Consider the following 27,301-nt stretch of genomic DNA (forward strand, 5'->3'; position numbering starts at 1 on the left):
TTACAAAGTTACCACAGGAAGTTTTTCTTTGACAGTGGAAAGCATTGGTTGTCGGGTATGTAATCGGGGAACACAGTACTCTTTTCTGCAAGATAGTTCACGTTGGGTATTTTAATCAGTCACAATTTCTCGAGTTGATGATAGAATCAGAAGCAACATGTTCGCGGGGTTGCCTGAGCTTGGAATATCCAACGGCGAGGATCTGAAAGAGACTCTCACCAACTGTACGGAGCCTCTGAAAGCCATTGACCAGTTCCAGGTAACAACACATCTAATGGCGCCTTTGCAAAATAGCCTCAAGCTGCGAATTAGAAATTGCATGCTTATAGAAGAAGCAAAACAGGCCGGTGAGTGCACGCATTGAATTTAACGGATGCTTTTAACCGCCTTAGCGATCCAATTGATGTCTATTAAACTGCCGCTGGAACTAAAAACAGAGGAAGGATCTACGTGCAGAACATTTACAGCCAAGATTTGGGGGCGGCAGGCAGTGTCGCTACAACTAAATTCAGTGCTTCACTCAAGCAGGTGAGGGAGGACTCAGAGGACGATCAGAAATACCAGTGCCATTTTCTTTTTTGACGCCATATTATATTCTCTCTTGCTGTTAGATAGTACAGACTCTTAATCCTTACTTTAGGGCAATGTTTCTATGGACAAAAGTGGGTCTCCGAAATCATATCTCAGTCCATTTCTAATCATCACAACCAAATGTTAAACATACCTGTCCACTGCAGTTTAAAACAATTCCATTTTCAAGAGTTTCAATAGGAAAACCTATATTTATTATCTTGACAGTGGCTCATAAAATCCACAACTAAAGACCTCACTCTGCTGAATCCATCTGATAGTGTTATAGATTGCATACTTAAGCAAAGTTGCCAAAAAGCAGATGTCGGATTTCGCGAAGGATCCGACACGAGGAACTGCTTGTTTGAATGTCATTACAGGCCAACATTATAATGCTGTTAAATGATTGTGAGAACTGTGGTTCTGCATGAGGAGAAGTAGCTTACAGGGCTATTGTCAAGAGTTTATGTACACGTTCACAATGAATTGAAATTAATACAGTTCAATAACACATTCAGAAAGTAAAAGCATGTATTTTGCTACGAGCATCAAATAACATTATAGAATCTCATAGATAGAACAACAAACCTCCAACAATTGATTAGAAGATCTACATTAGCATTATTTTTTGTCTTACCTGTCTGTGGAAAACAAAGCCTAATACTGTGAATCCACCTCTACTGAGTGAGTACGTGCTCCTGCGTATAGGTATACAGTTTCTGGTGGGGATAGCTATCTAGGCACAACATCTCTCCGATAATGGCAAATCTTGCATTCAGTGGTGCGAGTCTAGCGAAGGGCCATCTTCTCTCTCCTTTTTTCTGCCTCACCTCTTCCCTTCTCCACCAGATTTGACTCTTAGCCAAACAGAACAAAATCAAACCAGGTAACAATGAGTGGTTTTCAACAAATGACATGGAAGAACAGAGAAGGTCATAACATCACTGATTAAGTACTGATTCAACTTTCAACTACACAATTATGCAGAATTCATGTCGCCTAAAACAGGGGATTTAGGGACTTCAGGTCCTTTATCACACCCCCACATCTCAAATTTTACAGTGTCTGTAAAAAGTCAAAGGATACAGTAACGTTGAACATTTTCTCCATATCATATTTTTGCTTATATTTCCCTGAGCATCGAGGCTGATCTCAGTACAAGAATGCTAACATATTTTTTCACCTTCTCACTGAGCACATCTCACCCACACTGAAACTGATATTTTATTATGTACATTTTTATTGAGCATACACAAAATGCTTAACTTTACAGTGCGCACATTAAGTGGCCAAAAAAAAAGAAACAGCTTTCTGGTATTCTTCAGCTTCAACAAGCTTGGTTAATCATTTCTTAAACACAATCCAGATAATTACCACAGCCGGGGCAATACTGTGCATCCCTAGAAATACGTGTTTCTGTTATACAGATTGTTTGTAGATGGAAGTATCGTGTTTTGTTGCCAAATTGAATTTGATAAACTCATAAAATTCTGACTTCATAGTGTAGTGGATAGTTCAGTGAGGATAATTATTTACACCACAGGTGTAAAATGTATATGGTCACGTTTACCAGACGTCAGCCTATGTAAGTGAGCAAAAGAATGCATTTAATGAGCTGAGTGGCAGATTTTGCAAGAGTTCTCAATGCCTCACATGACTGCAGATGGAAAATGGCATCCTGCTGCCGACACTCCAGTCCGCTCTTCCCTTCCTCGATCTCCATGGGACACCTCGGCTGGAGTTCCACCAGTCCGTCTTTGACGAACTCAGAGAAAAGCTGATGGAGCGAGTTGCCACCATTGCAGAGGGCAAGGATGAAGACAGGTTTGTGATTGCTTGTTTTTGACTTTGTGTAATGTTTTCTGAAGGAACGAGCTAGAGTGCAGTTGTATTTTTCTTTTGACTACTTTTTAATTTCTTTTATATTTTTACAGATACAGAAAGCTTGAAGAGCTGCTGGAGAAAAGCTTTCCTCTTGTGAAAATGCCGTCCATTCAACCTGTGGTGATGCAGGTGCTGAAGTATCTGCCCAAGGCAAGTGTTTATATGAAGATATTGCAAAAGAAGAGTGTTTGCTCATTTTTTCTTACCACCAATTGGTAAAGTTGCCCCATTAATTTCTTTATTCAACAATAAAACCAGATTGTTGTTGAAGTGTCAATTTTAGCAGGTTATTTAGTGACTGCCCTTTTAAAATGGTCACCAGTAGCTTTTGTGGATTATGATCTATTGGGAAAAAAAGTTTTCAGATTGATGACCATACATCAATACCTATGTATATTTCATTGGCCAGTATGAGTGAAACTGACATGAATCAGACTGTAGTAGCTTTAGTAGCTTTGCTTTCAAACGAACAAACCTGGTAAAATGCTATTACATTAGAGATAAATGTAATGATCTGAGCTTTTCCTTGTACTGAACCTTATGAAGTCCAATGTCAGTTAAAGCTGGTGTGCAGAAGGATTGATTTTAACCTTAGAAGTAGTGGGTAGTTAAACTAACTATAACAACTAACTAAACAACTAAATTCTACAGCAAATATCTACCTAAACTGAACCACAGGTGTAATGTGTAACGCACTGCTGAAGACAAGGTGATGTGTCCCAGACAACATAGTTTTACACCCATCCAGAATCTTACTTTTATGTTTAAAATAGCTTATATTACCATTTTACTTATTGTTAATAGCATTATTATTATTTTTAGTATTGTGATGATTATAATTGCCGGCACCAAGAGCCAAAACAAATGGTCTTTTTTTTTACGGCATGTATTGTGCCACAGTAATGTACATGTTATAGAAATATATTGGAAATGTATAAAATGCTACAGGGGCCTTATGTACAAACTTATAAACTACATTAGTAGTTTACAGTTCAATACTACCAATTAGCGTGTGATGTCAATGAAAAGACAAAATTAGAAGACAGGCTGATGCACTCCTTATATCTAATGTTCTGTTTAGATTTTTTTTTTCTTAAGGTTAATTCACATTTATTTCCTTGTGTGAAGAGTTTTGTGGACTGATTTAACTGAAGAGTGAGCATAGAGATAACGTTTAAAAACTACAACTTGGAAGAGTTTATCTCAGTTGATAATTACTGAACATAAAGTTTTGGAACAAACGTGGGTTAGAAAAGCTCTAAAAAGCTCTTTCATCCTCTTTACTTGATTTCTCTGGAGCTCCTTTCAGCTCCAGGTTAAAACTAAAACTATGCTTAGTCCTGTGCTGAAGTGTTAGAACTACTTTTGTAAGATGAGGTCTCTGCTAAAAATGAGAACCAAAATGTATGCCGTAACTGCTGCTTTGTTTGATGTCATTAGAGGATGCTGTCAATCTGTCCTTTAATTGTTGAGAGAAAATTATTGAACTTGTCCTTAAATGGTCTTGGTAAAAGAGAAGATGGAAATTTAAAAGATAAAACATTCGTCTTAATCTATCTCTAATGCTCATTCCTGTAGGTGCCGGAGAAGAAACTGAAGATGGTAATGGCTGACAAAGAGCTATACAAGGTGTGTGCTGTAGAGGTGAAAAGGCAGATCTGGCAAGACAACCAAGCTCTGTTTGGGGATGAAGTCTCACCCCTTCTAAAGCAGTACATTGTGGAGAAGGAATCGGCTCTCTTCAGCAGCGACCTCTCCATCCTACATAATTTCTTCAGTCCTTCTCCAAAAACACGACGCCAAGGCGAGGTGAGGACCACTCCTCAGATTAATTTGCACGTTTCATTCATCAGTCAATCACTTAGAATGACAAAGTTTGTTTTAACAGATTTTTTTTAAAACAAATGTATTTGAAAAGAATCCTAACATCCATTCATCCATTTTCTATACCTGCTTAATATAACTTGTGGTTGTGGGGACCTGAAGCCTATCCTAGCTGTCATTGGGCGAGAGATGGGGTACACCCCGGACAGGTCGCCAGTCCATCACAGGGTCACACAGAGACTGTAGCGTACTCACTTTTAAATAAAATAAACCCCGATAACAGGGGTACCATCCTTCGGCAGAAGGAAAGTTTTCATTAATCTTAATCGGTTTCAAAGTGCTACTTCTAGAGTTCTTGTTTGAATTGACCGAAATGACATAAAGAAGCATTCGCCAACGACTCGTTAATCTATATTAACTATTTATTGAAAGATGTAACCAAAACACTATTAGATTCGGTTCTTTTAGTAGGAGGCTTAAGAACGGACCGCAGTAATTCAAGTGAAAATGAAGTGTTTATTGGTAGTCACACATCAAAGCATATCAGCGCTGGGCTCAGTGGAACAGAGCTCCCGCAGGAAGTCTGTCAGACTGGCCATGATTTCCGGTTATCATGTTTATTTATAGTGTCATAGGTTGGACTCACATTCGACCGAGTATGATTGGACATGAGTAGGTTCAACATGCTTCGTCATATTCTCTGGATCAGCCCAAACCAATGTGTGTGTGTGAATCTGCCCTTGCTTTCCCAGGCTTTCCTAATTGTTTTGTCTTTCTACTCCTGGATCACTTTAGGTCATATGGAAAAGTACTGAGCCCTATTTCATTCATAATGTCTAAGAACAAAGCCAATTTTAACAATCCCCCTTTTGAAGTGATTTTATCATTTCAACTAATTCAGTTAAATAACTGAGGTAGGACTGTCATTTTCTGTATTGTGTCACATCTGTATTAGCAGTAGCAAGACTTTAGCAGCCACCCCCCAAACTGCAAGAGCCACTTACCTTTTGAGATGTAGCACAACCAGTTAGGAGACGTCTGTCATCCCCCTTTTGATGTGACTTCATGTGTTATTATGTAAGCTCATGTGTAAGCTGTTCATCATTGCAATTAAAGCAGCAAGCAAATCTTCATTGCACAGGCATGGAAATAGTAATCATAATTCTAATGCTTAAGCTACACCTTCAAATCAAGACTATTCCATCATTTTACTCGGAACAGAAACTCTTTCCGAGAGGGTTAAGACCTTCATAAGTCACTGATTATAACCCTGCAAATAAGCACATTTAAAAATAATTGTGATGCGTTAGCAAAACCTTGTATATCAGGAGTGTTAATCAAGATTCTAGAAATAGACTCTTTTCTAGTAAGTTTAAAACCTTCCCCACTCAACTGATAATAACTCCGCAAATGAGCACATTTCTTAATAGATTATATGTAGAAAATCATATTTTGCTATATGTATTGTGTGTATGTGGCCCCGAATCCATCGTCTGTGTGGACTCTTTGTTCATAATGGCCTAAAACCTTATGTGGCTAGCAAGGCCTTGCTTCCCCATAAGTATCATAACACCACAACACTGATTTATCAACAAATTTCACATCATTTCTATTCTACTGACACTCAAACATTGCATAAGGCAATTAACATTACCAGCAGGTTCGTCCACCGTTTGCAGCGAATAGGAGCGAAAACCCGATGTATCCGGGAAAAATTCACCTATGGCCCCAGTTCCACTTGGCGACCGACCAACTTATTACCGTTCTAAGTCTAAGGTCCCGCTCCAAACAGCCGAGTCACCCCACTGGCAATTGACATTCTAAAAATGATTCATTATCAGCCTTTAAGAGGAATCAGCTAAACACTTTACAAATGAAATACAACACATTTCATTTTAACCAAGGCTCGACTATATGAGTATATTAGCCTCTTGAACAATTATGATTAACTTTTCTTTTAGATTATATATCTTTCTTAGATGACCACGTGACGAGTCGTGTGGTCTCTTGTGGTCCAATCCTGTCGGTGCTCTGTTTTCCTCTTGGCTGAACGTCTGTTCAGCATTCTGATCCGGAACTAATCTTGGTAGGAGAGGTCACCAGTACATCGCTTCCTTGAGGGATATTCAGCATCCCTCTCCCTAACTAATTTTCTTTTGTGACAATTTCGTTGTGTAGTTCTCCACCATCATCTTGGCATGATGGGAAAGGCCTCCCAGAACTCAAGCTTATGAGTCCTCCGGCCGTACGTCCTGTAGTGGTTCTGAATCTGTGGAATAATATTAGCAAATCTCGCAGCGCAGTAGTGCAAAATGTTATTTGCACTGTATTTCTATACTAGGGTATCTCTCTTTGATAGGTTCAATTTCAATGTCCAATTCATTCTTTATTTATTTATTTTTCATATGGACCCCAAACAAAACCAAAGTCAAAATAAACAAAACAAAAGAAAATCAAAGAAATAACAAAATAAACAGAACCCAAAACAAAACAACTGGCCAGTTGGTATAACCCTTGCTTTAAGGAACTAGAATAGTCATCAACCTGCTGTGCAGCCTTAATGAGAAATCCAGTACCATCTCCTTATTTTGCTGTTTAAAAAATTCAAATTATCTAGGGAACACATCCTCACGATCAACATCAGCACAGTTGGTATAATCCTTCTTTTTAGGACAACACCAGAATTCTCACAAAGTTGCTGTCCAGCATTCATGAGATCTTCTGTATTATCCATTTATTCTGCTGTGGAAAATAATTTAGACAGTTTTGGGATCATGACAACACACAAACAACACTCAACACCAGACAACACAGGTTAGGACAACAGATGACAACAGATGACAAACATATATTGCATTTCTGGGTTTGCTCAAGCAAACTTCCTGTTTCCATTAGGGCCTAAGTATCTGTCCTCTCTGAATTCAGGTCAGATCGTTAAAAATAAAATTTCAGCATAATCTGCTTTATTCTTACTTGTTTGCTAGTAATAATGTTGTTTTAATTTTTACCAGTGGCTGTTTCGTGATGCTGAGCCGTACACAGATAGTTCAGGATCAGCATTAAGTTTTTTTCCGGTTCTAATTGAATCAGAAACACCTCATGTGGTACCAACGGTGTGACATCAGAGCTGTTCCTAACCTTAACATGTTTCCATACAGATATTAAAAGTCTAGTTTAATTTTATTTCTTTATTTATCCTAATTCATCCTTTATGTTTCTTTAAGGATCTCATTGTGGTCCCTGTTTCCAGTATGTGTGGCGTTTGTGTGTGCGTGGCTTTATATGTGAGTGTGCATGTGTCTGTATGTGGCCTTGGGTTTCACTGCTTCGTTTGATCTGAAAGGTCTTTGTTCTATATTTTCTTGGGTTGAGAAGTGCTATATAAACTGCTATATAAATAACGTCTGATTGATTGATCGATTTAGTGTAGTAGATTAAACACTTTCTGGTCATCTCTAATGGAACGTCTTCCGATGACCCAAAACACCTAATTACAGAACATTTCATTCATTCCATTCATATCCTTTTTCTTTCAACCACAGGCAATGACTCAGCACAGTTTGAATTTCCATCACGCCACCTATTGGCGTCCTTCTCCTTCTCCCTCAGGTAGCCCTTGTCCCCCAAGCCGTTAGTGCCCCCTTTGGGAACTCCCCCTTTGGGAACTCCTCAGCCCCCACTCACCATGGCTGTCGCTTGGCAACCGAACCTTTTTCCCACATTCACACCTGTGCTCATAGTGTCCCAAAAAAGCTATGGACAGGGTATTTTCTCCCCGTCCAGGCCTCATGTGGGACAACCTGAAAACATTCATATATAGGTCATATATTATATCATATAAAATAGTAGGTTAAATAATGCATAATATAATGCATAATAGGGATAGCTTCGGACAAATTAAGTCTGTGTCTGCATAGATCGTTATTTTGGCTAACCAAGTTGCACTCTGCTCACTGTTTTTAAATGCGCCATAAAAACAAACCTTGACTTGTCTTGTTACGGCTCAGTCTTTGCTGCAGCTGTCCTGCTGCTATTCTTCCAATGGATTTAAATCTATTTGCTTTTTTTTGTTAAGGGAACATATTAATTATTTCATAGATCTGCTGCAGTTAACTAGTTAAATGATTTAGTTAAATAGTCAAATGGTTTAGTTTGAATCTAAATATTGGTGATAACTATTGACTATTGAATTGGTGACCTGAGGCAGAGGAAATTCCGAGCAGCTAAAATTTTAAAGTCAAGTTAATATCTCCTAATAAGAATAAAGGCTAAACCTCAATAACTTTAATATGTTATCAAATTGTTAGACATCTGACCGTATGGCCGTGATATTCAATCCTGAATCCTGTTTTTTTTCCTTTTAACTTATGTCATTTGGTCTGACTGCCTGCTCTCAGTCCTGTTTCAGGTGGAGAACATTTTTCAGATTGTATTTTAATTAAAGGAGCAAATCTCCTAAACACTCTGCTTGTGTTTATGACTTTCGCTTTTTAAGAGAGCTGTTAAATCCTTCTTCAGCAACAATTTGTATGAATGTTTCAAACACTGTTCTTCCTGGATTTATTGTTTCTTATCTCATCTCTGTGATTTTTTTCATTGTAAAGCTGTTTTCAGTTTATCTACATACTTTGGTGTCTTTCCTAATCATATGCATTTTAAAATAGATGGATCAATCAATACGATTTGCTCTAGTACAAAATTAAACCCCTATTATAAGCAGTATATCATTATAAACTCAGGGCAATGATCACTCAGAGTCTGTTTGGATTGTTGTCACTCAGGGCTGTATGAGAGAAAGAAAAGACAATCTTAGGGTGTGCGCATTTGTGATAAAGAGAAGAACTATAAAATTAACTTGGGAATATTATGGCTCAAAAAGCGTTTGAGGCTTTTCATTATTCATTATTCCTGTAATGCTGCTGCACAGCTGATCTTTAGTTAGTAACTTCAGGCCTCAGGTCAAGCCTCCAAATCTGTTAATTCTTTCTTATAGGTCTCTTATTAGTGCTTTGATGCTGAAAAACAAAATTATTAACTTTTGTCAATAAACTTTGGGATCAAATATATCATATATCAACTTTTTCCTTCTGTATTATGCATGTGCTTGATTCTTACTCTCTCGTTTGTTTTGAAAACATTTTGAACACACACACTCAGCCTCAGTGGAGAAAACTCGCACACTCTTTTTCTGCATTTCTCCAGTCCAATTTATCTGTCCCTCGTTTTTCTTCTCACCCCGGGACCATTTCTTCCATCTTTCTAACGTGTCAACCAGCACCGACCCCAGCGAGCCGGATTTGCATTTTTTCCAGTCGTCAATCAATTTTTGTGACATATTCAAAAGTTATACACGTGTTATTCAAAGTATATGGAAGGCCTTAGTTGCCCAAATGCTGAAAGTAGTGAAGAAACTTCTACGCAGAACGCTGTGTTCTGTGCGCTCCACTTATCAAAGCATTTGTTTATTCCAAAACTTTGGGTCACACCATAAAAATACTGATTTCCCCAAACAAAGCGACCCGTATAGCACGCGCAGCCACTCGTTTTTCCCACTTTTTATCTATACCAACCCCAATATTGAACAGATACCACTCGAGATCTGCTGGCGCAGTCAAATATCTTCGAGCGGCGAACCCCACCCCACAGTTGCATAAAAATTAAAAAATCTGACCCTGTGTCCTACAGTATAAATTTATTCTTGTCAGACCGACTATGTCTCGGAATTATAGACCGCTTCGCACCCCGGAAGACTCAATCCCTCGTTCTAACTTCCGTCAGCGGAGAATCTTCCGTGTCGGATTTCTACTAATTTTATTTATTTATTTAGTTGACCCCCTTCAATTTGGGGATTTTATAAACTACTTCGGTCACACTTAGCTATTAGTGCTCGGTAAAAAATTTTGAAGACAAGCTCCCCGCATGGGACATTCATTTATAAAATTAATTTATCTTGTCACTTTGTTCGAATTCACTTGTCAGGACACTTATTTACTTTCCCTGCATGTAACTATTTGTAGTTATACTTCACGTGTTACCATTCAATGCAAACATTAGACAGTACATTAACACTTGGATTTACCATGACCAGAGGACAACTTAATTCAGACAACTTCATTTAGGTTATTCAATATGCAGAAATTACACATTTAGTCATTAAGTGGTGTTCTGCTCACCTTTTTCTTTGGCGCCTGATTGTCTGAAAAAAGCTGTCTCTCCTATCACCTCGAGGCGTCCTCCCTCGGACGGGGTCGGTCTCACGACACGGTGGTCCTTCAGCCTTCCAACCTCGTGTCACGGCACCATTTATTAGATTCGGTTCTTTTAGTAGGAGGCTTAAGAACGGACCGCAGTAATTCAAGTGAAAATGAAGTGTTTATTGGTAGTCACACATCAAAGCATATCAGCGCTGGGCTCAGTGGAACAGAGCTCCCGCAGGAAGTCTGTCAGACTGGCCATGATTTCCGGTTATCATGTTTATTTATAGTGTCATAGGTTGGACTCACATTCGACCGAGTATGATTGGACATGAGTAGGTTCAACATGCTTCGTCATATTCTCTGGATCAGCCCAAAACAATGTGTGTGTGTGTGAATCTGCCCTTGCTTTCCCAGGCTTTCCTAATTGTTTTGTCTTTCTACTCCTGGATCACTTTAGGTCATATGGAAAAGTACTGAGCCCTATTTCATTCATAATGTCTAAGAACAAAGCCAATTTTAACAACACGAACCTTAAAGTGTGTGGACTATATATGGCGGTAAAGGGAACACCTTATGATTTCGGTAAAGGCACAAGAGAATGGAGAAATGTAGCGTAATTGCTAAAATTGATTTCTGCTTCTTCATGTTCCGAATCTGCTCAACGTGAACAGTAGAATAATGGCTGAAATGTTTACTCATACAACACGGCACAACCAGCGCGTGTTTAATAAGTTAAACTTACACATCGTCTCCTTTGTCTGCGGCGCTCTGCTCTCTTTCCTTCCTTCATGAAACGAAGAAGTATCGCCTGCACTCGATCCTGACTCTCTGTGTGCTCTTCCAGCCTCGATGTTAGACGCCCGATGTGATCTTCCATGATTAATATCACGGAGTGTCTATTTGCACCCCTGGTACAAATAGCCTTGGCCACACAGCTGAGCTATTCACACCCCGTGACGTAACACCAAAATAAAAGCTGCTGGCTTACACAAAAAAACATGGCGGACATCCGTTTTTTCGTCATCAGAAAGTGAAGAATACTGCTAGGTTTCGGCACTAATATCTGTTCCAATTAAAAACTAGATGGAAACATTGTGTTTTATTTTCATAATCGATGTTCAGTGAACACATTACAACCGTCAGTTTGTTAGTTTTTAGAAATTTCGCGATCATGACGTTCGGCCATATTGACTATAAAGTTACCTGCACACCATAGATATCTTATAGGATCAACTAGCGTAGTGGTAAGCGATTTGGGTAAAGATGCAGGAGTCCGGGGTTCGATTCTTGCCCGATGCGTTTTGGCAGTGAGAAGTGATAGTGCGCATACCAACGTCTCTGCAGAGAAGGCTCGCAATTTGAAAAACAATTCAGTTCTCAAACGGAAGTTTTGATTGCAACAATTAGCTAGTGCACCAGGGTGTAAATAGCACACTTTGCTATAAATAGCATACATTATTCTGAATGTCTATTAGCACCCCTGGTACAATAGCCTTACACTATTCACACCACTGATCTATAAAGAAGGTTCTTTATAGATCTGTGATTCTTCACACCCCGTGAATTACCACCAAAACACCTTGCTCGTGAGCACAAAGGCCATTGCGGACATTCGTTTTTTTTTCATCAGAAAGCGAAGAATTCTGATGGCACTAATATCTTTTTAAATTGAAATATAGATGTCTTTCTTAACTCTTAGCTGAGGACATCTCTGGCCTAATGGATAGCGACGAAATCCTCCATACGGGAGACAATGGTTCAACTAGCTATCATTTCATGCTAAATCACCTCTCCCATTTTTCGTTATGATTATTAGCTATATAACCAAAGCAACCATGAAACAAAACTTTAGCTGCTATTTCAGTTTATTTTTTCATAATCATCCTTGGGTTCAATTTGAATGCGAGTAGTAGATCGAGATATCTTATGCCCTGTTGCTTGAAGCATATACCTTTGACCTCCGGCATTGGTATCCCTTTATTGATCACCTCACGTTTGGATAGAAAGTCCATGTTTTGAGAAATGTTTCCATTTTCGCGATCAAGATCAAATATGTGTAGAGGAAGAGAGGCATTTTTTTTTTAATTTAGGTGCACGAGTGCTCCTGGAAAAAAAGTTAGCGTAGAGCCCTGGTCAGATAGCATACACTTCTAATTGCAACGGGGTACAAATAGCATACACTTCTAATTGCACCTTTCGGGGTATCAATAGAACACATTGCTGAGTGCACCGGGGTACGAATAGTATTCACTGCTATTTGCACCAGACGGTGTATTAATAGAACACATTGCTGAGTGCACCGGGGTACGAATAGCATTCACTTCTATTTGCACCAGGGTACAATCAACATACAGTGCTAATTGTACCAGGGGTGCAAATAGCCTTACCCTTAATATCACCGTCATACCATGAACACGGTGTCCTCCCCGCTCTCCATATTAGCTTCTTGGTGGTGTTTTTTTCTTCTCTCCTTACTTTTCATGGGTTTTGTTTTGTTTTGTTGTTGAATGTGGCACAAAAGTAACACGTCACTGCCACAGATGGTTGTGTCGCATCAGTCCCTATCAAGGTCCCAACTCATGTGCGAATGCAAAAAGAAACTGTTCCCCTGGGGAAGGGCAGTTATTAGAACGAATTCGAGGTGGACCGTTCTTAGAACGGCGTTCTTAGAACTGCTCTGTCCGAATGCGGCTATTGATACCACATGATGTCTACTCACACATTAGTGCTTAGTAACTGAAGAAAAATTCACAGTTCAGTTCTACAGTAAAGAGCAGCCTCTTTCCATGATTTCAAAACAAATCCATGTTCATTTATTTACAACAGATATTATTTTAGAAATGATCAATTTCACCAGTGATACAATCAAATGATTCTAAAACAAATAAAGAAAACCTACTTTGACGAATTCAGATATTTTTTCTTGTTTGTTTGTTGGAGAGGATTAAATGCTTTATTTCTGTAAGCAGTCACTTTCAGAAATAGTTTCTGGAACGTTTTCCAGCCTGATGAGCATCAGTAACTGTTTCTGTTGTTTGCGTACCATAGGTGGTTTTAAAACTGACCCAGATGATTGGGAAAAATGTGAAGCTGTATGACATGGTGCTGCAGTTCTTACGAACACTCTTCCTGAGAACACGAAATGTCCACTACTGCACACTGAGAGCAGAGCTGTTAATGTCTCTCCATGATCTGGACATCAGTGAGATCTGCTCTGTGGACCCCTGCCATAAAGTAAGTTCACATACTGTGTTGTTGAATTGAGAGCCTTAAATCCTGAATTTCCAGTGTTTTAAGATTTGCGTTAGATCTTTATCCCTTTGGTTTCTGCTGTGTGCTTGGACAGTTCACCTGGTGTTTGGATGCCTGTATCCGTGAGAAATTTGTGGATGGCAAGCGAGCCAGAGAGCTGCAAGGTTTCCTGGATGGTGTGAAGAAAGGACAGGAGCAAGTCCTTGGGTAATAGATGAACGAGTGGTTTAAGTTCATCAGCTGAGGAGGGAGTTTTTGGTGAATATGTGAATTAATCATTGGAGAGTGTCTCTTCTTTCCAGGGACCTGTCCATGATCCTATGTGACCCATTTGCCTGTAACACCCTGGTCTTGAGTATAATGAGGAACTTGCAAGAGCTGCTGAGTCAAGACGCTTTACCCAGAGTGAGCATAGCTTCTATGACAATGTGTCCTGATGGCGAGGTGATATTCTGTGGTGCGCCAGCAACAAAAAAACACAGCAAAGAGTGCAGCAGAGAAAAGGAAAAGGAATGTTTTTAAGCTAACAGAATTAAGACTGCATGTTTTGTACCACAAAAGCTACATAGATATCATACAGATAAAGATATCATCAATACGCAGCTATGTTATTTTTTGTAAAAAGCTTAATTGTTATGCAAACATAGTAAGAAAATGTAATATTGATTAGTTTCAATCGCAGCTGATAGTCTTTATCAGAACATCAGCTTCTAGACTTGAAAGCAACACAGCCAGGTCTGCATCCATTTCCCACATGTACAGAGGCTGAAGTCCACGCTGCGGCTGTCCTGTCTCCCCTTGAAAAAACATAAATAAAGCTTACTAAAATGTAAAAAGAGAGATTAGTCCAGTCTCACCACTGATGTAGTCCTAACACAGATACATGTCAGTGATATTTTTCATAAATGGAATGCTAGTTTAACTTGTTTTTTAATGCTAAGGTTTCCATGTTTTGTATACATTTTCAAGATTTTGTATTACTTGTCATTGTTGTTTGTTTCAGTTCCTTAAAAGGAAATTTTCTAGAATCTCAGTTGTTGTGTTTTTATATGTGTGTGAACAGGACAGCCCAGACCTGATGCTGCTGCTGAGGATGCTATCACTGGGTCAGGGAGCGTGGGACATGATTGACAGCCAGGTCTTCAAAGAGCCTCGTTTGGTGCGTACATGCTTGACCCTCAGGTGTTTCTGTTCATCCATGCCAATTTCAAGTGTTTTAGTCAACTTGTTTTTTTTTTATTAATATGCACATTTGGTTACAAAAGTTTGGGACCACATTTGAAATCTTAAAATTTTCATTTCTACCTAGAGGTAAGTAGTAAGTTACAAGATTTTGAAACATTAGAAAATACGTCATGCTGCAGTGTTCTCACGATGACATTTAATTTAGATTAGTGCTATTGACTGTGTGAACAACTGTGGTTGCTGTTGTTTTTCTTAGTTCTGTTCGTGTTTGCCTTGGAGCCTTTAGCGCAGAAACTGAGGAATAATTCAGATATACATGGGATCACAGTGGGCAGTAGTCATCACAAACTTTCACTATATGCAGACGATATGTTAGTACTACTAACACAACCAGAAAAATACATACCCACTCTATTGAACTGTATTGAAGAGTTCACATTGCTATCTGGATATCGAATCAATTGGGACAAATCTGAGGCCATGCCTATATCAGGCTATTGCCCATCTACCCTAGCCTGGCTGACGCGTCCACAATCTCGATGAGATGGTGGTCTGGGAACTAGGTGTGCATTTTCTCGTATTTGAGGCGTGGTTTACGAATGACCAGAGCCGTTTATTGGGCGCTACGAATGTCTATCAAATAGCGTCTGGTTCTTCCCATGCTGCTTTGCGCACGATTCATAGCCAATTGTATCACTTATACCAGATGACGACAGAAATTCGACAAGGAAGAAGAAGAAAAAAAAAGTAAAATAAAAGTAAACTTGCGCTCTAAGCTACTTAAAACACTTTCTAAGGCTGCATCGAACGGTAACGTTGTGTCCGCTGCCATGTTGGATTACCACTCTACAAGCTTCGGTGTAGCGCATAGACGTCGTCATCGTCTTGCTGCCCCCCCCGTTCTGTGATTGGTTCCCAAACTCTGGCAAAAATAAGGGCGGTGGTTTCCAGGCTGACTTTGCAGTGAGAATGAAATCGCGCGCAAAGCAGTATGGGAATTCCCAGGCTACATCTACCCTCTTAAATCGGTGGAAATTTTGCTGGGCTTCGAAAGGCATCAGATATTTAGGTATTTAAATAACTCCTGATTACAAAGATGTGGTTCGAGAGAATATTAACCCAATGCCTCAGAAGATGAAATCAGATTTTGGCAGGTGGACTAAAATTCACGTCTCGCTGTAGGGAAGAATACACTCTATTAAAATGATGTCCGCACCGGCGATCTACTACATACCATCTCATCTTCCTCTGAATATTCCCGAGTCCTACTTTAGAGACACCCTTATTTTAGACTTTCTCTGGGGCAATTCATATCACCGTTTAGGAATAAAGAAATTCAGTGTTGTGCGTGAACGAGTTCAAAAGAACGCGTTCATTGAACACACTCATTTTTTCGCGAACGTTGAACTGAACGCAACACATTTTTTAATAAAGAACTTGAACGTGAATTAGTTCACATTATGTGTCATGAACAGTGTTGCCATAGTTACTTTGAAACAGTAATCCGACTACTGACTACTGATTACTTCTTTAAAAAGTAACTTAGTTAAGTTACTGACTACTTGCTTTCAAAAGTAACTAAGTTAGATTACTTTTAGTTACTTTCAGCAGAGGCTGATCTCCCGCCCCTATAACATGAAAATGACTACCAGTTCTGCCAATACTCACTTTATTGACATGTATTTTAACCAGAACATCAAAAATGACACTGACATTTGCAAACTTTTTCTTGAAATAGGCTTACATGTTTTTTAAATAAAAAAAAAAATAAGACAGTCTTTCTTGACTTTACTTAAAATATAAAAAACCTCTTACGTAAAAAAGTAATACATAATACCTATATTGAACATCCCTTGAACCTGTAGTTGTCTAACATTAGAGCAGCAAGAAGTGGTTTTATGAAACAAAAACAGTATAAATAAATCTAAATACTCTTTCTTCACTTCATTTAACTGAAATACTTATTACAAATTAAATGCTTTTTTGACTTCATTAAATATAACTTAAATACTTCTTATAAGAAATAAAGGAGCGTTTCTTGACTCAATTTAACATAAACACTTCTTTAAAAAAAAAAAAATACAATAGACATTCTTGACTCCATGCATTTAACTCTGATTGCATCTATCTATGAATTACGGTAACACTTAAGTTATATTGAACATGTAGTTGTCCCGCATTAGAGCACTGAGCAGCAAGGAGTGGTTTAACAAAATATCAGTCATTCACTCGCAGCGATGCAGACAAACGGACGGTTATATCACGTAACCTGCTGATAATTATGGGCCCAAGCCAGTATGACAGTCAAGTTTTTGAACGAAAAATGTCACGTTTATCCACCCGTTGACCAATAAAAGTTTAAACAAACCTGATTGATCGTCAGACCCGTCGCTTTGCAGAAATGTTTGTATGCTAGTCGCCTACAACTGCAGCTGTTACTGGATTACCCAAAGCTACACCTGACGAAGTATACATAGATAAACACCCGTACACTCATTCAGATATCATAGAAGATGTAATACAGTACAAAGACGTTAACAAGTCATCTTTGAGTCATCAATTGCAACCAGGTAACTAGCTAGCCCTCTCCATAGCACTGCCTGAAACGTAGGCTATATGTTATAAAGTTAGCACGAATAGCTAAACCCATCAACTATCGTCTGTGACAGGCACTGATGAAAACTGTGGTTTAGACTGGTGTATTTATTGAAAATGATTAGGGAAAGTGAGTAAAATGTAACAAATGATATCGCTGGTGTTTAACATTTTAGTGGGACAGATCCCTTTTACTGGGTAGGTAGATGTAAAATAACGAGTGACTTCCCGTCGCGGACACTGATATAACTCATAAGAAAACGAAATTATCCCAAATTATTTCAATACAAATGTATGGTTGTAATAATCGTGACTATATGTTGACAAAAGCCAAATATATGTTCCCCTGAAATGCAGAAATAGTAACGCACGATGTTTTAGATAAGTAACTTCAATCTGACTACTAGTTTTGAAATAGTAGTTGCGTTAGACTACTCGTTACTGAAAAAAGTAGTCCGACTACAGTAACGCGTTACTAATTAACGCGTTACCGGCATCACTGGTCATGAACAGCAGACATCACTGTAAATGAACTTTGGAATTTGTTTTCCATTGAAAACTGAGTGACATCTGTTTTCTCTTTTGAAACGCAACGAGAGAAATTCCTCCCTCCTGTATTCTCGCTGGTGGTGCCGCTTAAATCATGTATCACCAGACAGAAATGGTTTTGACATTGTGTGCGCAATGCATTGCGGGCAACGTAGTGTCCAGCTGAGAATAGTTGAATAACATACTGGCTTCCGAACGACGTTACCCGTGATGAATTGCGCGCGGAGGGCTGGAGGAGCGAGAGAGAGAGACAGACAAATGACGAGAGTGAGAGAAAGCGCTGCAATTAAAAAAAAAAAGACTAGTGGAAGTGATGGCACGGAGACAGACACCGATTCTCCTTATGAACATTTAAAACAATTTTACACTCTTGCAAACCAAGACCCCGACGGCAAAAATCTTACTTTTCTGTGTAAGATATGTCCACCTGCGCAGCAAAAATAAGTTAGGACATCAACAACGTCCTTCTCAAATTTGAAACGGCACATTAAGTTAAAACATCCATCCAGTGTGAATGCATATATGCACGCCCTCGAGGGTCATAAGGGAGGAAAGGGAAAAAAGGGAAAAAAGACCCCCTGCCAACCCCAAACGCAAATGACACTGCCAACTGGTCTACCTTGTCTGTACTGCTGCAAGTTTCATCACCTGGTAAGAAACCCACAATTGCAGTGTCATGAGCACAATGAGCAGTTTCAAAGAACATATAGTGATTTCTAGCTCGTAGTGTGAAAAAAAGTATTTATTTGAATATCTCACGAAAAAAGTAAAATGAACTGAACTTTGAACTAGTTCAGAATTAAAATTGTGAACTTTGAACGTGAACTGTTCACTTTGAGCATGTATGAACTGAACTTGAACTAGTTCAGAAAAGCTGTGAACTGGCACAACACTGAAGAAATTACAGGCCCACACAAGAGGAGGGGGATTTTCTCTTCCCAACTTCAGATGGTACTGCTGGGCTTTTAACATGAAATGCATAAGAACGTGGTTACCTAATAACAAGACGGGAGATAAGCCAAGTTGGTTCCAAATAGAGGCCGAAGCAAGTGGAGGGCTGTCCCCTTGGTCTGAGTTATTCCATACAAAATTGCCATTACAGAAGGATAACCCTATTATCGCTAACACTAAATTAATGTGGCATAAACTACACAGAGCAGGCCGTTGGGACTTTTTCAAATCCCCTCATGCACCTCTCTTGAATAACAAGCGAATTCTAATTGGAAACAAAACAGTTAGTTGGGCTATTTGACAGAAAGCAGGGACAACTAATATTTTACATTTATTTGATAGCAACACCAAGCACTTTTTAAGCTTTGACCAAATGGTAGATAGATACAAATTTCCACATAATCAATACTGGAGGTATGTCCAAATGCAAAGCACCCTGTCTAAATGGCTAGGCGGTCCGCTTACCTGCCCTATAGGTAGCTCAATTGAACAACTGCTTTTATCTGAAAAATCAGTCTCAGTAGCTAAATAAATCCCTGACTATGGACACAATGGGCATTTTTTTTCGAAGTAAACATTAATACAGTTCTCACAAAAGCTAACAGTTTGATACAGAAATGGATTTTTTAATAGTCTTTCTCTGCACCCCTCCTCAGGATTTGGATGTAGTGACCCGCTTCCTGCCTGCAATGATGTCAGTGGTTGTTGATGATCACACTTTCAATGTTGAACAGAAGCTTCCCAGTGAAGAGAAGAGCACACTGTTATACCCCACCACCCTGCCAGATGCATTCAACAGGTAAAACATGCATTTCATCAGTGGAACCTAATATGTTTTTTTTTTTCTTTTTTTTTGTCATATTAAACAATGAACTTCAACTTCGACAGAGTATATCTATTTGAACTATCTGTCAATGGTGTTGTGCAACTTCACATTTTACAGGAACTAGTTCTCGGTTCAGCCCAGATAGATTATAATTGAGAAGAGGCCCCTAGTCTTTACAACGATATTTCTAAGAGGTGATAACTTGTCTTATCAAAGTCCCAAAATGTTCTTGACTAATTTAGAATTTCCCCCACTGGGGGATGAATAAAGTATTTTTCTATTCTATTCTAGTTCATGCTAAACTCTCACTTTTTATGAGCCCTGAATTTTCCTCCTTATTTAAAAATGTAGTCTTAAGAATCAGAATCAGCTTTATTGGCCAGGTATGACTAAACAAACAAGGAATTTGACTCCGGTACAAATTCACTCGCAAAGTACAACATTCAACAATAACATAAAATAATAAAAATTAGAAATGCAGAACAGTAAGAGTGGAATTGAGTATGGGTGGTAAATAGGGATGTGTACGAGAATAATAAATACAGTATATACATTTGCAATAAATAGACACTATGGGTGAGAATGCTTATTCCTGGGTGTTCAACAGAGTGACTGCTTGGGGAAAGAAGCTGTCGTTGTGTCGTCTGATTTTGGTAAGCAGTGCCCTGTATCGTCTGCCAGAGGGGAGGAGATTGAACAGTTTGTGACCAGGATGTGAGGGGTTTGTAGAGATTTTTACTGCCCTTTACCTGGCCCTGGACCGGTACAGGTCCTGGACGGAAGGGAGGTCAGTTCCAATAATCCTCTCTGCAGCCCTAATTGTCCGTTGCAGTTTGGCCCTGTCTCGTTTGGTGGCTGACCCAAACCAAACAGTAGCCCCTTTCACACTGCGACCCGCTACCTTAGCGGGTCCAAATTGCACCTTCGGCCCACGTCGAGCAATGTGAACGCTTGGCGTGTTAGGTGACCCGTGTCGCCTGAAGCCGAGTTCAGGGGGCGTTGCCTAGTGGCAGAGCGTCACACGAAACACATAAAATGCTGGGCGTGTACAATGACGTAGGCACAAGCCATGCGTCGGAGGTAGGGTTAAATACACCTTGAGGACTCGTTTTTGCAATTGTATATGCAGTTCATGGAGATGTTATTTTACGGGGTGTGGATGGTTACAACGTGGGATGCTGCCGAAGAACATATGCGGAGAATACAAGAGCACTATAGTCCCCGAAATGTGGCGGTAAATAACGTCCTCTGCTCGGAGGCTGAGGAGCTCGCGGACCTCCTTCTCTCCCCAGTTGGCCATCTTCAAAAATGTCTCGAACTTGATGTAAAACAGAGTGAAACTTGTCCTCACCTGTCGCTGTTGTTCTGAATCAGCTGTCCATTCTGTCTTTTAAACTCCTCACGTCACGCCACGCCCACGTCCGACCCGCGTCAATTGCGTTCACACCAAACTCGGCTCGGCAAAAAGACTAGGGTCCGACGCGGGTCGAAAGGCGAGTCGAGTTGACGCGGCAGCCTGGGTCGTCAGTGTGAACGCAACAGCGGACACGCTAAATTCGCAAATTAAACGCAGGTTATTCCTCAGTGTGAAAGGGGCTAGTGATTCTCCTAAAGTCCATTTTCATCTCCACAGTCTTCTTGGGGTTAAGCTCCAGGTGGTTCTGACTGCACCACTGGACCAGCTGCTCCACCTCCTGTCTGTAGTCAGACTCATCCCCATCCTGGATCAGACCAATGACGGTGGTGTCATCCGCAAACTTCAGGAGTTTTACAGATGGGCTCTTTGAGGTGCAGTCATTTGTGTAAAGGGAGAAGAGTAGTGGGGAGAGGAGTAGAGTAGAGTAGAGTACCATTTATTAATCCCGAAGGAAATTAAGGTGTCCAGTAGCATATAAACATACACATATAAACATATAAACATATACACAAGGCACTATACACAACATTGCACATATAACAGCCATATAACTCTCCATACATTCATCAAAAAGGCAGATCTCACACACACACACACACACACACACATACACAGTATGTATATATTGTCCACAGTGAAGAGCAGCAAAAAGAGTCCTGGTGCAGAGAAACTGTTCCTGGTCATTGGGGGGGGGGGGGGGTTATGCCGTTCAAACACCTATGGCAGTCTCTTTCTGTGTGGTGTTGAACAGCTGGATTGCCCTGGGGACAAAGGACCTCCGTAGCCTGTCCGTCCTGCAGGGTATGGCGCGGAACCTGTAGCTGAACAGGCTTCTCTGGTTGGCAAACACAGAATGCAGAGGGTGACTGTGGTTGTCCATTATAGAGAAGAGCCTGCTCAGTGTCCTCTTCTCAGCTGTGGAAGTGAGAGCCTCCAGTTCTGTGCCTACAACAGACCCAGCCTTCCTCACCAACCTGTCAAGGCGTTCAGCACCCCTGTGGGGCGCCTGTACTGATAGACCGGGTCTTTGATGAGGAACTCCCCAGTCTGACATGCTGCTGCCTGTCTGACAGAAAGCTGATGATCCACTGACAGGTAGAGGGAGGCACTGATAACTGAGTGAGCTTCTGGTGTAAGAGTTCAGGCATGATGGTGTTGAACGCCGAGCTGAAGTCCACAAACAGGATCCTGGCGTACGTCCCTGGGGAGTCAAGATGTTGCAGGATGAATTGCAGTCCCATGTTGACGGCATCATCCGCTGACCTGTTTGCCCTGTAGGCAAACTGCAGGGGGTCCAGCATGGGTCCTGTTATGTCCTTCAGATGGCACAGCACCAGTCTTTCAAAGGATTTCATGACCACAGACGTCAGGGCAACAGGACTGTAGTCATTCAAACCTGAGATGGAGGATTTTTTTTGGGACTGGGATGATGGTGGAGCTTTTGAAGCAAGAGGGCACTTCACATAGTTCCAGGGACCGGTTGAAGATCTGCGTGAAGAATGGCGCCAGCTGTGCAGCACAGACGCGCAGACAAGAGGGTGATACGCCATCAGGTCCTGGAGCCTTCTTTATCTTTTGTTTCTGAAAGAGACTGCACACATCCTTCTCACAAATCGTCAATGCAGGTGGGGGGAGGGGGTTGGGTGTTGAGGGGAAAAATAATGGGTGCTTTTCAAACCTGCAGTAAAAGTCGTTCAGGTCATCAGCCAGTCTGGGATTATCATCAGGGTGGGGGGACTGTTTCTTGTTGTAGTTGGTGACCTGTTGCAGACCTTTCCAAACTGATGCAGGATCATTTGAAGCTAAATTATTTTTACCTTGTCTTTACCACGGGTTTAGAAGTTTTCAGTTTCTGCTTATAGGTTGGGATGAGGTGAAGCAGACAGTGGTCTGAGAGTCCTAGAGCTGCCCATGAAGCGGCGCGGTAGGCATCTTTTAAAACGGTGTAACAGTGGTCCAAAGTGTTTTTGTGCCTGGTGGGAATCTTGATATGCTGTCTGTATTTAGGGAGTTCCTTACTGAGATTGGCGCTGTTAAAATCCCCAACAATAATGGAGAGAGAGTCCGGATGTTTTTTTCTCAATGTCTGTTGTCCAATCAGCTAGTTGTTGTAACGCGTCTACTACGCAAGCTTGTGGCGGGATGTAAACACCGACCATAACAAACTACGAGAATTCTCGCGGAGAATAGAAGGGCTTGCAGTTTATGAAGAGAGTCTCTAAGTGTGGGCTGCATGTTTTTCCCAGCACTGTGATATCTGTGCACCAACCTTTGTTTAAATCGAAGCAGATTCCTCCAACTTTCGTTTTCCCTGCTAATCCTGTATTCCGATCTGTACGGATGAGTTGAAATCCAGGCAGTTGAAGTGCGTTGTCCGGGATTCTATCGTTGAGCCATGTTTTGGTGAAACACAGGGCAGCAGATCTCCGTAAGTCCAAGTTGGTTTGGTTTAGAAGCAGCAGCTCATCCATCTTATTTGCTAGAGACCGCTCGTTTGCCAGATGAATTGCTGGGAGCGAGGTGCGTAGTCCCCGCTTCCTTAATTTCACTAGCACGCCAGCTCTCTTCCCCCGCTTGCGTCTCCGTCTCCGCCAATCCGACTCCGTGGTCACGCAGAGGCTATTAAACCTTTCGAAGTTCTCTGTCAGGATTTCGGATACGCAAGGCAATTCACCTCCCGAACAGTAGGCATCGCTACGCTAGACGACCTAATCTCGCAACGTCTATCGTGAAAGTCGTTGATTGATTGTTTACCTTCTGGCTCCGTTCCACTCCTCACAGTGAACGATGGCGACCGAGAGAGAGAGAGACTGTTGTTGGAGTTGGAGCTTGTTGATATTGAAATGCAAATAATTTTGACCAAATGTTGACCGGCGCACAGTAAACTCTTTAAAAAAAATGCCGGTGTTGTGAGAGGAAGGAGCTAAACCGGAAAAGTTATTCTGGAAATTATGTTGTTAGCCGACCAATCACAACCCTTGCAGTCTCCGCAAGTCTCCGTCTCCTCGACAGATAGTTAGGAATTTTGGCTGACACACGCAAGCAACGGAGAGGGTTTCCGACGACGGAGAGGGCTCTCCGTGGCCTTTCCCGGGCGACTATAAATTTAGGCTTTAGTCAGCAGTGACAAATGCTTCAGTCTTACAATTAAATATAACTAACAGCAGGTGGGAAAAAAGTAGACCAACAGACCAGCAACTGATGTGTGAGTATGACAGCAGATAAAATCATAGATACTGTCCTCACTTGCAATCGCTTTGAAGTACATCTCATCATGACTTTTATTTACCTTTTGCAGTTGCCTTTTAATTGAGCGTGGTTTCTTTTTCTGAAACATGCCTCGGTTAAAATAGACTTTGTTGGCCCTCTCAGATATCTACAGGACAACAGAGTGGCCTGTGAGATGGGTCTCTACTATGTCCTCCACATTGCCAAACTGAGAAACAAGAATGCCTTACAGAGGTTGCTACCTGCACTGGGTAAGTTTCGCTCCTCTCTAAAATTTAGTGGAAGATGATGCAGTGCCCTACAATGTCTCAAACCATAATATGTAAAAAAGTTGCAATTTTATTTTCTGATCTTATTATTTTTACAGTATTATATATATAAATATATATATAGTATATTTTTATATATATATAATTTAAAACATTTTACATTAAGTTTTCTTTTTATTGAGTTTTGAGGTTCTCTAACTTGGAATTTCCTATTATTATCATTTATAAAGATTCTTATTATTATTTATGACAGTATTAAAATACCTAATTCTGTTTTTAATTGGTGGGCAGAGGTACAGGTGCTGTATGGATTAGCAATTTATATCTCTGAGGTGGTGCCTCTTTGTATGTTTGCTGTTAACCCCCAGTGGAGACCTATAATGACATGGCCTTTAGTGACATCTTCCTGCACTTGCTGACTGGACACCTCACTCTGATCTCTGACGAGTTTGGATCAGAAGAGTTCTGTTCAGTTGTCTTTGATGGCTTCCTTCTTACTTCATTTTCCAGGTGGGTTTATTTTAGTTGATCCTGTTATACTTATATTTTCTGTATAAACACAAAGTAGACTAATTGCCCTCAAATTCTAATATCTCAGTCCTGCTTGTTGACTGTTCTTGATTCTGTCTGAATATTTTCCAGCAAAGAAAATGTCCACAGACACACCCTACGCATGCTGCTGCATCTGCACCACAAAGTGCTACCTTCGCACATGGACACGTTGATGAAAACTCTTGAACCCCCAAAACAGGTTGGCATCATGTCTTGATTCAACTCATGCTTTAAAATTAATTGGAATTGTATCCCTGGATGGAATTGGGAGTCTTTACTCTACAATTTTACAGTTTTATTTCTAAAAGTTGATAACTTGTCTTATTAAATTAGAAGGACTCATCACGCACAGTGGCTTCAGAGGATATGCCCTCTGCATATTTTGAACACTTTGTGAGGTTAAAGTTTTTTCCCCCTTTGATCTACACTCTACAAACTAACCCACAATAGGGCGGTGAAAAACACAGCTTTTTGCGTCTATAAGCTCTTCTCATCTTTATATGGGAAAATTACGGGAGATTGGAAAATTGTTTTTGAATTGGCTCTGTATGAATGAATTGGATTTTTTACATTTATTATTAATTAATTGGATTTGATTGGATTATTACAATTAATTGAACTCAAATTGGCTTGACTATATTTTTTAAGTGCCTTTGGGTGTCATTTGTTTTAATTTGGAGCTATATAAATAAAACTGAATTGAATTGTATTGAATATGAGCATTTAATTGCGTTCGTCAAAGCAAATCATGTCAGGCTGGATCAGATAGGACATGAGCCAGCTGTGACTTACCACCTTCAGGTCTCTCAACAGATGTTCTGCAGGGATTAAGTCCGGGTCTTTGCTGAGAATTTTCTAAAAAACCCATTGCCACACTATCTTGTCTATTTGTTTCAAGACATTTGTGTGCTGAATCGTGTGTTGTTGGCCTGATGATGATGATGATGATGATGATCAGTACCAGATGTTCTATCCTGGTAGTTTAACTTGAGTCTCAGAAAGCAGAGAATCATTTTCCTGTTTACAGACACCAAGTCTGTCTATCTTCTCTATCATACGGGCCTGATTCATGGAGAATCTTTAGGATAGTCATCCTTCCAGCAAGTTATTTCTGAACTTTGTTTATACTGACTATTGGGATTTTAGTCAATTCTCTGTCAAAGTATGTTTTTGCCCAGTTTCTTAGTTTGACCTAATTGCCAGAAGCTTTGGTGATTTAACATTTTTTGTGGCTACTCTGCTTCTGAAAAATGCTTTTAGGTCCCTTATTCTCATCAGAAATGTTATCCCTATATGCAGTTTGAATTCTGTGATCTCATCTACACCCTCATCTGTCTGTGTGAACAATTACTAGAAAGATGCATTACAATAAGTGGAGTCAAGGCTGGTTGTGAACACATTTCAGGGATTATTAAAGCAGAATACATCTGAAATCTTTGATGAACAAAGATGGATTTTGGGCATTTGAGTATATTTAATATAACACTTACTGAGATCCTATGCCCGACCACAGTGCAGCGAGCCGCTGAAGGAGCTATACACCCAACTGACAGAGAAGCTGGAGGCGCAGAAGAAGAGCCCTCCACCACCAGACGAGAGTCCATCCCTGGACCTGGGGCTGCACCCTGTGACCGTGCCCACCACCAGCTCCAACCCAACCACTCCTCTGTGAGATGCTACGGAAACTGAGAGAGAACCGAAATTCTTAATCAGTGTCTGACACTCCAGCTGGCTCAAAGACTGGACATTTCACATTTCTTTCAGTTGTATGAGTTTTCTTGTTCACATTCAGGTTCTGCAGATGTTAGTCTTCCAACTCTGCCTCTGATTCGGCTAGAAAAGTTTTCATATAGAGAATTTTTGTTCCTGCATTTTGTGCAGATATTCAATATTTTCATATGTCTTTGTGTTATCCATCATTTATCTGGCATTATCTATCATTTGAACTGTTTAGTTGTACAAGAACCTTGAAAATAAAGTTATTTACAAATGCTAAATTGTT

At 40.3% G+C, this 27,301-nt stretch overlaps 1 protein-coding gene across 1 annotated transcript; it reads left to right on the forward strand.

Moving 5' to 3' along the window:
- nelfb (negative elongation factor complex member B) lies at positions 1-27,301 on the forward strand. The gene is made up of 13 exons (XM_075468201.1): positions 1-259; positions 2,234-2,394; positions 2,505-2,604; positions 4,033-4,263; positions 13,524-13,709; positions 13,822-13,934; positions 14,030-14,132; positions 14,791-14,886; positions 19,664-19,806; positions 24,623-24,729; positions 25,116-25,257; positions 25,390-25,498; positions 26,813-27,301. The coding sequence occupies exons 1-13, from the start codon at positions 158-160 to the stop codon at positions 26,969-26,971; spliced, it is 1,752 nt and encodes a 583-aa protein (XP_075324316.1). The 5' UTR covers positions 1-157; the 3' UTR covers positions 26,972-27,301.

This window comes from Odontesthes bonariensis, chromosome 6, assembly GCF_027942865.1.
Source record: "Odontesthes bonariensis isolate fOdoBon6 chromosome 6, fOdoBon6.hap1, whole genome shotgun sequence".
NCBI lineage: Eukaryota > Metazoa > Chordata > Actinopteri > Atheriniformes > Atherinopsidae > Odontesthes > Odontesthes bonariensis.

Bases quoted from the DNA above. Each gene is read 5' to 3' on its own strand.
- nelfb (XM_075468201.1), top strand. From the start codon at position 158: ATGTTCGCGGGGTTGCCTGAGCTTGGAATATCCAACGGCGAGGATCTG. The intron at 4,264-13,523 runs GTGAGGACCACT...TGCGTACCATAG, and splicing joins AAACACGACGCCAAGGCGAG to GTGGTTTTAAAACTGACCCA. The intron at 19,807-24,622 runs GTAAAACATGCA...TGGCCCTCTCAG, and splicing joins CTGCCAGATGCATTCAACAG to ATATCTACAGGACAACAGAG.